The following is a 16525-nucleotide window of genomic DNA, read 5'->3' as shown; positions in this document are numbered from 1 at the left end:
TGATAGATAGAGAGATAGAGAGAGAGAGATAAAGAGATAGAGAGATAGATAGATGGATAGATAGATAGATAGAGATAGAGAGATAGAGATAGAGAGATATAGAGAGAGAGAAAGAGGGGGTGATAGATAGAGAGATAGAGAGAGAGAGATAAAGAGATAGAGAGATAGATAGATGGATAGATAGATAGATAGACAGAGAGATAGAGATAGAGAGATAGATATAGATAGATAGAGATAGAGAGAGAGGGATAGATAGATAGAGAGAGAGAGAGATAGATAGAGATAGAGATGGTTCTCTGTAAACTTTCATGCCAATAAAGCATTTTAATTGGAATTGGAATTGGAATTGGAGAGATAGAGATAGAGAGAGAGGGATAGATAGAGAGATAGAGAGAGAGATAGATAAATAGATAGATAGAGAAAGAGAGAGATAGAGATAGAGAGATAGAGATAGATAGATATAGATAGATAGAGATAGAGATAGAGAGGGAAAGAGAGAGAGAGAGATAGAGATATATAGAGAGAGAGAAAGAGGGGCTGATAGATAGAGAGATAGAGAGAGAGAGATAAAGAGGTAGAGAGATAGATAGATGGATAGATAGATAGGTGGATAGATAGATAGATAGATAGATAGATAGATAGATAGATAGGGGAATTTGCAATGTGAGTAAATACTGAAGCTAGAAGGTCGAATTGTGATCTTTTTAGAATGTATCCGAAATAACTTGAGCTTCACGCGGCGGTAAGCGTGAGTGAAAGGGTTGACGCAGACTGGAGATCAGAATGTCATCGATGTGGATTAACTAAAAAAGAACAAGCGAGGCTGTATCCTCGCGGGCGTAAACACGCGAACTCATAAAAGTTTACTTCTTGGAATAGTCTCGGCACATTCCCAACCGAGGCACAAGATCAGAGAGGAATAACTGTACAAAGGTAACACTGTACAGCCCGCAAGCACCAACCACGGGCCATTGGATGGATTTATTTGAACCAATAATAAGTCAGAAATGTTGATTGTAGTGGACGGTTCCGTGTCTGTTTTATAATAGACGGCGCGGAATCTAGGCTGGTGCTGATGGTAAGTTAACAAAGTGTAATTTACTGAAAATGTGTTATTTTAAAGGATCGCCACATTAACTGCCAAATTTTATTCGATTTCAAATATTAGGCTCTGTATTTCGTTATGAGATGTTATTTTTCAACCCCAGGATTTTTTTTAAAGCATCAATAATTGAAAAATTCGGTTATAATCCAACTTGGAACATTAATGAATTCAGGAAAGAGGGGGAAGTTTAGAGCTTCGTACTGTTATAATAATATAAATATTGTTACTATCAACTTTAGTCTGTTACAGCCCTATTGTTAAACTAAGGCAGACGGCCCAGGCCTTGTTTTTGCGGGTTTAGAGTTTCAGTTTATTATTGTAGAGGATTATGCGAAGCAGCTTTGTTCTACTTCTGAAAGAGTCTGGAGGAGTTTTTAAGTCTGCAGAAAGGAAGATGCTGAGACATCACCTGCACCTTGAGGGAATTCGCGTGGATACATGAATGGCTGGATTTGAGTTTAATTTAGAAATCTAGATGCAGAAGAAAAAGAGATGGATCTTGAAAAGATTCGGAAAAAGAGGTGAACATATAACGATGGTTTTTTGATAGAAAATTTGGATATTACATGCCCGCATTTTGAAGGATGGATGGTAAGCAGAAGGAAAGTAAAGGGCTCCACAATTTTGTGATCCTGTGAAGTAACGAGTGAAAGGGGAGACCATGGGCTGAGAGGGGAAATGATGACATCATCTTCAACTTGGAGAACGGAGGCAAACAGACAGATAGATAGATAGTAGATATATAGATAGATAGATAGATAGATGATAAATAGATAGATAGATATACAGACAGATAGATAGATAGATAGATGGAGAGAGAGAGATACCTAGATAGATATAGATAGATAGACCGAATGATAGACCGACACGGATAGATAGATAGAAAGAAACTGATGATAGATAGATAGATAGATAGATAGATAGATAGATAGATATAGACAGATATAGATAGATAGATAGATAGATATAGATAAATAAGCCGACAGATAGACAGACACGGATAGATAGATAGAAAGAAAGATAGATAATAGATAGATAGATAGATAGATCGATAGATAGATAGATAAAGAGCTGCGTTCTTGGTGATTCATGCTGTCGATAAAGACACAATGACCACGGATTGAAATGCTTACTGGCTGCATGAGGTTTGATATTCGATTCTTATAGCTGCGGTTAGCCGCAAGCCGATGTGTTTCCAGGGAATTGTTCTGACGGAAGGTAGACTCTTGGAGGATTCTGTGGTGTCTTTCATAGCTGTTTCGTTTCCTGGCGTCACTCTCCGTCCATTCACCGCGCTGTATCCTATGTGAGATTCTGATAATAACAATAAACTAAAACAAGCAAAGGGCAGGATCCACTTTTGGAACTTAATAACGGGGACAGCGCCTCCTGCAATTTTAAACTTATTTTGAACGCCTAGCGATCGAGCTTTAGATCTGTTCCAAAGGAGTCTGTGTGGGAGGCCGATCATTGATTAAGTTGCAGCGAAACTATATCAAAGATGCAGAAATGTCCCAGAAAAATTGATTGAAAGTGCTGGAATTAAATGTATCTCTCCCTCAACATTATATTTTAAGTTAGAAAAGTATAACTTATAATAGGCGGGCGCTCCGAGTCCATAGCTGGTAAAATGTACCTGATTCCAGTGAGGAAATACAGTGGAGTTATTACAAATGAATAGCTAGTTTTCATTGTGTTTTAACTGTGTTGATATTAAATATATGGGTGTGTGTAAAAACAGACCGCAAGCTGTCGCTTAATAACAGATCAGTATCTGTGTTGTCCCTCTCTCAGTGACCACTACTCACCGACTCGAGCTGTTATTACACTGATGTGACTTTCTATTCTAACGGTCAGTTTTGTGAAATAAAACGGGCGAATTTCCTTGTTACCCATTTGTGCAAACTTGCCAAGAAGAAACCTAGAATTAATGGAATAGAGAAAGCCTCAAAAATGTTAACATTTCAATGTTAATGTTATTATATGCGCCTATATATATCCAAGGAACTGAGTAGATAGCGTCACATTCACTGAAGCGATTAGGACCCTTTATCTATGTTAAAAGAGCTGTACAAATGCATGATGTTGTTGCTATTTTACTTTCGATAATATAGACACATGCCAATCTCACCGATATATCGAGTCATTATATGAAGCTGTTCTTTGCGTGGCCGCTCAGTATTTTAAACTTTCCTTCGCTTGTACATTTGAACGAAAGCGAACGAAAGAGTGAGCGTGAGAAAGAGAGAGACGGAATAAAGCCATAAGGACTAGTGTGGACTGAATGGTGAGATCTTCAGGTTTAACCAGTTTGGATTCAAAAGTTACGGTATTTAGTTTTACAATACTAAACTAGGGAACTATAAAGCCTACAGTATTAGTTTCCAACTAACTTTGAGTTATAGTTAAGAGAGTATCACTGGTTAACCATTTTTGGTACCCATCTTATTATTGTAGCATCATGGAACAGAAATCAATATTTTTGTGTAAGTTTCCAAAAATCAATTGCATGAATTTCTCCAGGGTAGAGTCTTGACGCCATTTTGTGGTATGTGTCCTGCTCGCAATAAGCAACTCCTTCCCTCCCCCCCCCCCCACCCCTCCCCCCACTGAGTGATATTCTGTTAAGGAGCCATTAATGAACTGTGTTTCGAATCTGGAAAAAAATAACGTGACCCTTTCAAAAAGATTTCTTCACTTAAATGCACCGTTGTGATTGCAATTCTTCCCTAAACAATGGCCGTGCCGGGTTCCTGGGGCTGTTGCTGTCACCTTTATTGTATAAATCTGATTTAAATATCTTGGAATTATATATGGCTGGCTTTCACCGAGCAGCCACCAGCATCAGAGACGGTTCCGCACTCAAAGCAGCCTCAATGTTTTTTTTACTCGGCGCAGTAATTCTTATCAGGAGCCCCTTGGATTGTGAACTGTGCATTTCTGAAGGTTTGTGGGAAGCGTGGCCTCCATCGTAAATTTCAACGTTAATTCGGGTTAAAGAAAAACCCGCACGAATCACATAACACACAAAAAACTCTGTACAAAGGTGTCCTTTATGATGTAGTGTATGGTGTGTGTTACTTTAATACTTTAAAATCCCCAAGGGCTTTTTTCATGGAAGGGGGTACAAAATGAATTTTGTTATTTAAAAAAAAATAAGCTCATATATATTGCACTGATCGGTAAACCCTATCTGTTCAGCAGCGCATATATCACAATTAGACGGATACACTGTTTACCAAGGCCTTTGTGCAAGGATTACACTCAAATTCGTGTGTAAACCATCGTGTTTTTAAATTAAAGATACCAACAGATTGATGCGTACTGTGGAGGTGGAATGAAGCATGAGAAATGTTTATAATTATATCCCTTATCAATTTGGGTAATCTCATTTTTGGGTGGAACTCTTTTCACAAGCTCGCTAAAGAATATGCCAAATCTCACTGTGTTTTTAATCATTATTTTATGCCTCACAATTAAACTGTGGGCTAGTGTCTACAAACAGTTAAAAAGTGGATCTAAATCCGCAGTTTTGCAGCAGTATATCCTCAATAAACAATTTCAGCCTCGAACAGACTTGTCCGACATTACGCGAGAGCGTATGTCGTATTTACAGGCAATATAGGTGACAAAATGTAGCCGGAATCTGTGTCTATCGAAACAGTTATGCAATGTTGTGCCCGTGTGCTTAGATAAGGAATAGAATGTAAATGAGGTTTCAGACTGTATCGACATGCAACATTATCTCTATTCAGAGATTTGCGAGTGTGTGTATATATTATATATATATATATACTCTAATTATTGTATATTGTATATAGTTCTGACTCCTGCATTTATATTCTCTGTTTATTTGCTTTGTATGGGGTGGTAATATCCACTATTAACGTGTCTTGCTGGGAATTAGCCGCTAAGTTTGATGTGCTTTACTCAGACACTGCACTCTATAAGGCCTTGGTACATATAATATCCCTCTCATCCCTTTAATCTCGTCTCTCTCCCAAAATACTGTACTCCAGGGTCTCGTTACAAGCAAGGGACGGGATAATCCCTCCGCTTATTCTCCGCTTATACAAGCAGCCTCTCAGTCATTTCTGTAGAATTATTGCTGCAGTTCGGGGTAGAAAAAGTGCCCCCCCCCCCCCACCACGCGTGTCCCGTCCACGTGGCAATAACATGCTACAATCTCCTATTGCCTCTGTGAAATATTACCCGCTTATGAATTGTAACTAAGTCCAGTTATGCACACAAAGGCGTTTTCATTTCATTTTAGATGATATATTTCTCGGGGTGGATAGGGGCGGCAAGCGGTGTGAGAGGCGTCGAATCGAATCCTGTCTACACCCTAATTCAATAACTGCAGAGCATATTGAGTTCCGGCCGGATTTCCAACACACGTTGCTGATTCGTCGGCACTGCTTGCAGTGGATTCAAATATGTGCGGACTGAACAGTTTTAACTTTAGTCATGAAAGCCGATTTAATTGAGGTTGAAAAGGACAAATCTGTAGTTAGTTAGTCAGTTGTCAATAAAAATGCCCCTATCTGTCATCGTCGGGATTTAGATCTTTTTTGGTTCTTAAAATATTTACAGTTGGGAGGGTGAGGCCTCGCGGGGGGGTAGTATTTCAAAGTTCAAACTTTATCTTTTGTTAATAAAGATTTTTTCAACTGTGCGTGAATTTGACAGATCGAAAATATCTCGCTCTGGGGGGAAAAACAAGTTTAGCCCAAACTTGAAAACTTTAGGGGTGCATAAAATCAGATTTAATGCTTATGTATAAACTGCAGAACGATTGGTCTCTTAATGCACACATGTACTGAGATCTCTTTGTTTCAGACAGATGTGTGTGTGCGCGCTTTATATCATAGATAATATCCGCAGCTGGATTAGTACAATTATCGATTCATTAATCTGCTTCTTTATTTATTTATCTGTGTATTCAGCTCTCTAAATCGATGAAGCATAATAAAGTTCAAAACATAAATAAATATAGCAGGTTTTAATTATGTAAATCATAAATATTAAATTATTCATCTTTAAAATAGCAAATAAGGGACTTAAAGACTTGGATAACAAATGTAAATAGGCAAGGGGGAAAGTCTCGGGGATATAAAATCGAAGCAGTAAAGTGAAGTTCTTACCTTTTTTTGTTGTTGAAAATTACAAGGTAACAACAGGTTCGAAAAACTGCGAACAGTTAAAATAAATAACTAAAATGTAACTCTTGTTCTTAATAGCTAGTTGAACGGATTAAAATATGTGTCCGGGTGATGGGGAAAATGCGGTTATCTCCGAACCCTGAGTCCCACTGTTCTACTTTAACCCAGCACAGGAAAACGAGAGAGTGAGAGAAGTTAAATATTTATTATTTGGTACAAGTCATTTACACTGTATTGTTACATCCAGTATTGTATGACATGATATCCATACTTATATGGATTTGGAAACTGCAGGGTTCCCACACCCAGTACTAATTTTATATGTTAAATGCCGCCATTACCAATTAAAATAAGCTTAAAGTTTGCTTTCAAACTCATGTTTGTGCGTGTGTGTAAAATATATATTCAGCTTCACGTAAGAGTAACTCCTAATTCTATGCCCGATCCGATGGGAGCCTGTTAATGTCACATAACTGTATGACATTATTGAAACCATAAATTAACATGTAGCCGTTCCAATAAATTATATATATATATATAATATATATATGTTTTTATCTATCACCTCGAGGTGCCGGCATTATTCCTCCTGAAAGCTAATATATTATTTCCACTAGTGAATTTCCAGTGTTACTTTCAAGTTTGCTCTTATTTCCTTATTTTCTCTGAATTACCACAAAACAGAACTTGAAAAATGCACAGAGCTCCTCCAGCGTTCCTGTTGTCGCCATACTGTCGGAAAAATTATAATCTTGTTCTGTTTTACTTTGCCAGAAAAAACTGTTAAGCACGTTGTTTGAGTTGAACTGGTAAGTGTGCCTGTGTAGAGAACGAGAGGATTCCCCTCCGAGTTGGTTAATAAAAGCAGAATTAACAAGCGTGTATTTGTCACAATAACTAGGTGTTGCTGAGCCCCACAAATGCATCAATTTTCTTCTCATTTCAAATCCCTTGTGCTGTGGGCGGAGCCTGCAGTGGCTGCCGGCATTCTGATTGGCCGGCTGGGAGGAAGTTGTCTACAGCCGCCTTCTGATGAGTCCAAGAGAAATGTCAGTTTGATAAGGAACCTTTTTTTTCCTTCCCCCCCCCCCCCCTCCTCAGCAAATTAAGCTGCAGCTATGTCATGTTCTGAGAATTCTGCTTCAAGCTCGTTTTCAGTGAAGTCTTTAATTTGCTCCAGCCGGGCTGAGCCTTGCTGTCTTGGGGGTTATTTGTCCTCCAGACCGGACCGGGGCTACGGGGTGCAGCATTGGCAAGTTGACTTAGCACATCGTAAACAAGGGGAGATGAACCACCAACAAGGTCTAGGTTTGGTTCCACATCAGTACGTGCCAGGCATGGCAGGATGGGCAACCCCGTCACCATCCAGCCACACAGGCCGACTTCAGCAGCTAAGCACTTACTCCTTCGCGTCCAGCGTCAAGGAAGAAGCCAACTACTGTTTATTAGACGGGGATAAGCATGCGAAGACGCACCCTGATGGTTCAGTGTACTCGAGGGTGATTTCTGAAATGTGCACAAGTGACAGTGGCAGGGTCCCCGTGCCCAGCTACTTCCGTTCTGAACCGAACTATCCATCAGACAAAGCGACGGATTACAACCAGCCGCAGCCAGTCACTGCTCCGTGCTCGATTCAGTCCAGCATTCCCTTCACTTCTTCCTTCGCCACGTCGGCCTCCTCCAAACCAGGTGAAAAAGACATAAAAGTGAGCACCTCAAAAGATCCGGGCCGCGGAGAGCCGGGAAAGAGCACAGGGGGAAGAGAAAGTGCCTTTGTACAAGAGACATCCTCCTTACAGTTTCCTGGCGCGGATAAGACCCTTTCCGAGAAGGAAACAAAAGGTGGGTAAAACCATGAACCTAAGGAAGACAAACAATTACACGACAATTGGAGCAGGAACATAGGCAGCTCTCTCATCTGCGGCAAGGTGACTTTATTTAGGCCATAAAGGAGCCTTTTTGTCTCCAGCACAAAGATCCCTCAGTACAAAATAATACCTTGAGCAATTTATAGGACAAGCCCCTTACGGCAGGGTAAATTACAAACACGTTGAAGTGACCCTTTTAAAGATCAAAACAACGGAAGGTTCCTGTTCTGAAGGCCACTCCACAGTTGCATTAGGAACCGCTGTAAAAGTCCCGAGTATAAACAACCCACCTAGGCAAAAACAAATGAGCATTTTCAAATACAAGGCGTGCTTAAGAAAAAAACTTAAAACTGCAGTTATATCAAGTACAACATCAACATAAAATAGCGGTTATGTTATCAAAGAAAAAACCGACATAATATGTCCATATAGCTATATGATTTTATGAGCATATATATTATATATTATAATTATATACACGGATAACTGTTTACAAAATTACATAGATATCTATATAATTCTAATGCCGATATGTGTGTGTATCTATATAATTATATGTATGCACAGAGGCAAACACATTGAACTGACCTGCTAACTACTAATCTGAGGTGATCTATATAGACATACGTGCGTATCTATATATTTATGGATATAGGTATGTATGTGTGCATATATGGGGGTAACATTGCAAGGATAGCTAGTTTTACGCATACATATATAGAAACATCAATATATACAGATGAATATTCCTTTAAATGAACTCTCAGGCAGTGCTCGAGTTTAGGGTTTGGGTACAAACACTGCATTGGTGGCCAGCAATATTTAGTTGGGGCTGTTGATATATTATTGGTTCTGAGCGTGACATCCAGTGAACAGGAATCTAAACATCCGAGCGACGGTCTTTCAGCGGTTGGCTCATATATCAAAACAATCTAAGATACAACTATAAATTCCAAATACTGAATATAAATAAAATGAGTTGGGTGGCACCATGTGATATTTACTTAAGCTCTCTTTGTTGTCATGGAGCTAGATTATGGCGCCAAAGGAAAATTACATCACACAGCGCTGCAGAGGTATTGCAGCATTATTTTATGGGACCTCGCTCCTCAGTAAGTTGGGAATAAAGGAGCCACAGGGGCAAACAAATTGAATTGACATGCTAATTAGTAATCCGAGGTACCCTAAATGCTATTTCCTGGTAGGTATCTATGATTCCGATGGTGCCCTGGTTGTGGTCTGTTTCTAACACAATCTAGGAGAGGTGTGATGAATATCAAACGGTTTTTAGTATCGCTTTACCGATTCTTTTAGAAATTGACTATTGTGTAACAGGTGATCAATAAGCTATACTTCTGTGTTTTTTAGGAGAACATTAAAAATATATCTATTATTCACCCCCACCCCACCCTGAGCCGCTACACAGGAGGAAAGAAGCGGGTAAACACCAGGATGCAATAACTCGTAGGAAGTTATAATTAACTCGGTTCCGCCATAGCGGATTTCCTCCACTTACTCTCACACACAAAAACATGAAACATTGCAAAGCAAAGCCACTTCAACTACATTAAAGTCGGCAAGCCCTTTGTGAAATCATCGCAATCCCTAACAGTTCAAGTGGCTGGTTCCTTGCTTGTGTCTGTTTTTGTGTGTCGTTGGGGTCTAAATATAAATGCTGAATTGGTGCGTTGCTCTTTCTATCTAGCACTGCCTTTATTGAGTGTTTACCCACACAATCAAGTGACACAAACGAGGAGACTGTACTAAACATCAAGTGACAATGGAGTATACAACTGTTTGTATTGTTATGGAAATCTGGGACATGTTAAGCACACGTTACACTTTGAATTTGAGGCAAGGTATTGTAAAAGGGTTTGGCGTGTCCCTTGTCCCGCTAGATAGACTGGGAGCAGCTCACAAGTTAAATTAACTCTCAATTAGCAAGAGATAAGTTATGTATTTCATAACTTTTAACACGTCTTTTTAAATTGAACTCTGTGTGGATGCAGTGATGGCAGTTATTAACAGCACCTGGACGAAATCAGGAGTATGCACCCAAACCACAGACTGGGAGATTGTTAATTGACAACGTTTAGTTTAACCTGACAAATAGACTTGGCTTAAGGGGCTGTTGTAATTTACCTATAAACACCCTCCGTGGATGTGGGGACTCTCCTGATTTCTTTCTTACCTAGGAGTAGTTGAGCTGATCTCTGACAGGACACTCAATGCTGGCCGACATTTAATTCCGTAGAGTGCAATATAATTGAGCAGTTTTTTAATTTTAAAAAATATATGCAATATATCATTGATGTGCTCCATGCACAGCCCAGTTGATATGTCCAGTTTCAGAAGATTATTTGACTTCCAAGCACACTGAATTTCAATTTTTAACTGATGACAAAAATCTCAGGAAAACACTAAACGCTATGACAACAATGCTTCCGCCATCTTTGCTGCATTGAAATAACGCCAGCTTCATACAAAGAACCTGATAACGCGCGACAAAGTAAATAAAGATGGAGGCCTTAAATTGAGTTGAGATTTTGACTGCTTTTAAAACTGAACTTGCACAAAACAAAGCAAGAATTAAAACGAGATCGTACATTGCGATTCACAGGTATCAGTTACTTCCCAAACAATTTCTATATACAATACATTTCTTTGCTATAAAATAATAATAACAGTTACAATATAAATCCGCGAGTGGGATTCAGACGCATAATTAATAGTACAATAAGGCTTTACAGTATGTTACTAACACGCTTTACTCAGTCAATAATTCGTCGACGGCTTAAAGGCACATTGTAAATTTGCATTTTAATTTTTAAACTGATCCCCAGGTTGCGTAGGACTGTATTTCTTTTCAACCCCTTGCTGTTCCGGTCTTGTTGAGTAATTTTCCGCATTTTAAATGCATTAAGGCCAAGGTAATCACAGCACGCAGTTTCCATGTTGATCCACTCAATTAAGTTATAGTATTTGAACAGAAAATAGCACCTGGTGCAACTCTCAGCCTCAGCATAACCCGAACAGCAAATTGACACCGCAACACCTACAAAGGAAACTACTGGAGAGGCCTGGGGAGATTTCAGACCGACTGCTATCCAGTTCCTTTACTTTTTGAACATTTTGAAACATTAGGTCGACACAGATGGACGGGAAATATTATAATTTAGCCTCGTGTCTTGCACGCTCACAAACTATTAATTTGAAATCTAGGACAAATTCGCATATATTCATTACAACAGACGCAAGAAACATTTCTAATATGCCGCTGGTGCGTCACAGTCAGGCCGAATAGTTAATTACAAGTTTATGACTTTAAATAATATTTCAGGACAGAAAGAGCCTGTACGAACGCGGTTAATATTGAGGAACCGTGATATGATACTGAATGTGATGGCATTTATGATATGACCTTGAGTTCTAACCAAGGGCATGGTCAATCAATAATTATTTATAGATTCTTTAAGCTGTGATATTCAGCTAGGTTTCGCGTTTTTCTCCTCAGAATTTGATTGGAAAGTGGCCGGTATAGAATTGTCCCCTGCACTATTTACGCGGTTTCTTTTATGGAGCGAATATTTTAATTCTATATCGATCGCTTCTTTATGGTGTTATCAGTGTTGCAAGTTCATATATTTACATTGGTTGAATGTATAAACCTGGACATTTCCTATATTCCATGATTTTTAAACCCCTCCAGCAAAACTTGCCCTATGTTAGAGTGTAATTCACAGCAACAAAGTTACATGTGATATTTTCTTATCCTAAATGCTCTCTGTTCATTGGCTTTCCGCACTTGCAACCGGGTTAAATCATACCGTTTAATTGTAACTATACGATTTCATAAAATACTTTTCACTTCCCACGGATACAGGTAGCTTGTGTTTAACCAATGCACACTGCAAAAATGTCGAGTAACGCGGGTATATCTTTGCACCTACAATTTGGATACATTTGACCTTTTTGCCAATAATGACATCTGCTTTATCCCATTTCGATTTAATACAGCGATATTGGCGGCATCAGCAACATTTGACTCGTATATAAAGAAGGGAACCAGAGATCATTCTACAATCTTAAAAAAAAACACTAATAAGTCTAAAAGTTATTGTAGAAACAGTCCAGCGTGGACATTTTCATCACAGTACTCACAAAAGGACGGCGAATGACAAAAAGCGCGTCAGCTGTTGCATTAAAGCTAACAGAAAATAAATGTGAGATTTTCATCAAATTCAGTAAAATGAAAATCATGGGGGAGCTTTATAAAAAAGGCTCATGACATCCTGTTGAAAACATCTGTGTCCATGTTCCTGCCTTCTTGCCCTCTGTTCACTAAACGGCCACATCCCTCCCCTTGCATAAACCATAACCGTTAAGTGAAAATCCGGTGTTAAGACGATATTATAGGGGTTAAAGGTTATTTTGCAGTGCAACAACCCGCTTCTAAATCAATTCTCAAAAAGGTCATCTGCACTAAACATTGACTTTGGAAAGTTAATAGATGTTTAAATGCTCTTTAGTGAGATATCCTTGGGAAATAAATAGGTTTATCTCAAACTAGTTAAGCACATGTTTAACAGAAAGTTAATATTATTAGTAAGAATTTAGAGGTGCAATTTCCTGCTAATGTCAAGCTATATTAGCTGTGTTTTAAACACAGTGACTTTTTTTTGCAATGAAGATTTCGGACTAACCGTGTCTCTTTACAGTCAGAATGTAAACTCTTTATAATAGTAAAGATATTGCCTGTGATGGCTTATTCCATTATATTGCGTCTCAATCTTGTTAGGAATCAAGGATTAGGTGTAATGTGCATTCGAGATAACATTTTAGATTCAACCTTAAGTAGGCCTTCATTGTAATTATTTGTCCCGGTGCAAGATTACCCTTTAAGTAAAATCCTTGGAACACTTATTTTGATAAGACGTAAAGTTACATTAGAATAGGCAATGCTGCGGTGTGGCACAATCTTCTACAGCATGTGCTAATGTCGAACGGGATAATGCATGAACGGTTCAGATTCCACTGTGGACTGTGAGCCGGCACTCCCACCCCCTTCCCGCTCCCAAGTGGGAAACCTCGTTGAAAATCCTGAGTCATGGTATCGTGGATGGTGAAAGAAAGGGGGTGGGGCGGGGGGGAGAAAACAGAACCCGTTTTATTCAGCAGGTCGTCTGACAATTTGTTTTTCCCGATTGACAGAGAGCACAAAGGCTGAGAATACGATAAACTGGCTGACGGCGAAGGGCGGAAGGAAGAAACGCTGCCCATACACCAAGCACCAAACACTGGAATTGGAAAAGGAATTCCTCTTTAACATGTATTTAACTCGAGAGCGCCGCCTGGAGATCAGCCGGGGCGTGAATCTATCCGACAGACAGGTCAAAATCTGGTTTCAAAACCGAAGAATGAAACTGAAAAAGATGAGCAGAGAGCACAGAGTTCGAGAAATATCGGCTGCTTTCCCTATCTGATGAAGGGGGCTAGTGGTTTTTTAATGAAAAAGAACGAGACGTTGGACGATATAAGACGTCTCGTTGAAGAATTCCGAACGCTACAACAACATTGAAGGGGGGAGGGGCGGGGGGAGGTTGGTAGTCATGGGGAGGAGTTGCAAGTTCAGAAGTCTAGTCACTACAACAACATTGAGCCCGCTAAGGGCAAGGGTAGATGGTGGGATGGCGGGCTTGCAAGATCAAAATAGCTTAACATAACAAAAAGGAACTGAGAAATGAACACATGCTGAAGACTCTCCTTTACTGCCCAGAAGCTCATTAATTGTTCTCGATTAATTTAGTGCCCTATCACTTAATTATGAGATAGGAACTGAAAGAAAGTTTGAAAAGGGCAATAAAATCTGGCTTGCTTTATGCATGCTGTCCTTTTGTTGGATTTAAACTAAGTATAGTTAATACCACATATATGTGTTATGATTCTAAGAGTAATCATGTTAAGGCCTGTAACTTCCGCTCATTGAGGGACAACAGAGAACTCTGCACCTATTAGTGTACGCCATCTGCGCAGACATATTTCACGCTCAAGAGTGTTTGAAGCACTTGTTAAAGTATAGCTTCAAAATAGCGAGACATGTTGAAACAATTAGAGGTCGGTAATTATGGCAAATGCTCGGTGTACCAAAGAGTCAATGTTGAATTATGTCTTGCTTATGGATTGATGCATTCTGTTTTGTCTTAAAACAAATGTGTTTCTTAAAATAATAAGAGGGCGTGAAGGTAAAAAAAAAATCCGCTTTAGTTGATGGTCGCCCCATCAAGAATCCTTCCTCCTTCTTAGTGTGTAAGAGTAACTATTTATGCAGGTCATTGAATGGGCACGCATTGCAAAAATGATATCAAACAATGTGCAATTATGTTCGTTGCTCTCATGTACTTTAGGTAGGTAATTTCCCCAACTTAATGTCCAGTATACACTTGTTTATTAAAAACATGTTTCTAAGAATTCCAAATAAAACCTGTTTTTCCCCTTTCCAAGGCACAAGCGCAACGTACAGTTGAATAGAAGTGAATGGAAATAACCAAACTATGAAAAATTGCATATCTATTTCAAACAGATTATACACTTGCATTTATTTAGCGTCTTTCACGTCCAAACGTCTTAAAGCTTTTACACAATAAATTGCTGTGGGAGTGCTTTGATAGTTGTGTAGATTAACAATATGTTTTACAGTTGACTCCACTTAAAATAACATCAAATAACTGGAGATTTCTATTAAATGAAGATTTGCGGAAGAATATTAATTGGATGAACATTTATTAATATAAACATTTACATTAAAGCAACAAGTACCAAGATTGAACACTTCCTAATGATCTTATTACAATATTATGAAAAGACAGATTCTTACCCAGCGAATTTCTTTGTCTGTGTTCCTTTGACTAACATCAAGTGGCTAAAATTATTCATGAACCAACCTCCACACCTGGCTCCTAGCTCCTAAACAGAAAACAATTTGCATAGATCCCCGCTAGCTATTAATTTCAGGTGTTTATTGAAAACTGCTATTGGTCTATATTTTTCCTCCCTACACCTATAAATACCTCAAAGCTTCTCGTTTCACGTTGGGGGGAAAACACATCTGGGTGGGGGGCTAATTGGACCCCGACATCTTTAACAAGATTTAGCCTTAATTTTACGGTTTAATTTCTCATTCAGCTCCACACTGCAGATGTGGCGTAAGGCTTCCCATCAAAATGTGAATGGAATGTGAGAAACCAATAAATTAATACTCACAGTAACAACTGCAGATTAAGTACAACGGCAGATTAAAATAAATATGCACACAGGCAAGTTCTTGATCAGTCAATGTTCTTGAGAAGTAATGTCCATCGGGGAATCGGTAGTTGTTCTTTTGAACATCTGTTACATTAATAATGTGAATATATAGCAATCGGTTAAAACCCAGTTTGTAACATGCCGTGAGTGCCGATTATACCTCTCGCAGTGAACGTACACCCTTAGTGGACATTATACACTATCATTAAAATGTGTTTGTACTTAGAAATAACGTGTCTTTTAAATGTTCATCAAAATGTCTGACATTTAATACAAGCAAACTATGGTGGTCTGTCGTCTCAATTAGTTTTACATGCGTGTTTTAGATAGAAATTTGTCAGATACTAAATGTGTAATGTTGGATAAAATGTAATATTTATTTTTTAAACATGTAAAGAAACTTGTTATACCAAAGACTATTAACGTTGTGTCCATCACCTCGTGTCTATTGCTAAGCAGACTGAACTCAGTACAATGCCCCTGTAAGAGAGGGGGATTTTAAAAAACTGTTAATATTTGGACAATATGTAAATCCACCAATAACTGTTTCAATGAAATGTTTTAAGTTCATGGTGTATGATAAATGTTGATAGAATTTGTTTTTGTATAGCATGTGCTGTATACTTCACGGCTTAAAGTCGTTGCATTATCTCCTGGGCCTTGTTACAGGTCACTATTAAAATGCAGATTTAAAAAAAATAATAAAATTGTGTTTGGCTGGATTTCTGTAATCCTTAATACCTTTATTCAATGTTGAAGAGTCTGCTTAAAGTTTATGGTGGCCATTTACCCGCCAATGGCTCTTCCTTCAATTCTGGCTCGTGTGGACGGTGGTTGGCTGATTGTGAACCCGTGAAATTGACCTGAAATGGACAAGTTGATGGTTGAGAGAAAGAAAAGACAGGGAATTCCGATGCTTCCAGCCCTAAAGAAAACCCTGCAGTTTGATTTTTATTTGGTATCCGGTGTCGGTGATTTAAATACCAGCGAGACGGTCGTAATCTGACTGCGGCCCTGATGATGCGCCACGGACGATCACGTCTGCTTTTGTGAAGCTTTATGGCTTGTAACTATGTTTAGCAAGTTGC

General features: G+C 38.9%; 1 protein-coding gene across 1 annotated transcript; it reads left to right on the top strand.

The window, feature by feature from the left end:
* Window positions 1–7353: 7353 nt before the first annotated feature.
* LOC147101007 (homeobox protein Hox-A10-like) lies at window positions 7354–16144 on the top strand. Its single transcript, XM_085966160.1, has 2 exons — window positions 7354–8109; window positions 13347–16144. Exons 1-2 carry the CDS (start codon window positions 7386–7388, stop codon window positions 13616–13618), a joined length of 996 nt encoding a protein of 331 aa, XP_085822286.1. The 5' UTR covers window positions 7354–7385; the 3' UTR covers window positions 13619–16144.
* Window positions 16145–16525: the final 381 nt, after the last annotated feature.

Source organism: Somniosus microcephalus, chromosome 24 (assembly GCF_052327205.1).
Source record: "Somniosus microcephalus isolate GS21.2 chromosome 24, FLI_Smic_1.0, whole genome shotgun sequence".
NCBI classification, from domain to species: Eukaryota; Metazoa; Chordata; class Chondrichthyes; order Squaliformes; family Somniosidae; genus Somniosus; species Somniosus microcephalus.
This window is presented reverse-complemented; position numbering and strand designations above follow the sequence as displayed.

Coding starts and splice junctions, on each gene's coding strand:
- LOC147101007 (XM_085966160.1), top strand. CDS start 7,386: ATGTCATGTTCTGAGAATTCTGCTTCAAGCTCGTTTTCAGTGAAGTCT. Junction 8,110..13,346: donor TTCCGAGAAGGAAACAAAAG/GTGGGTAAAACC, acceptor CCCGATTGACAG/AGAGCACAAAGGCTGAGAAT.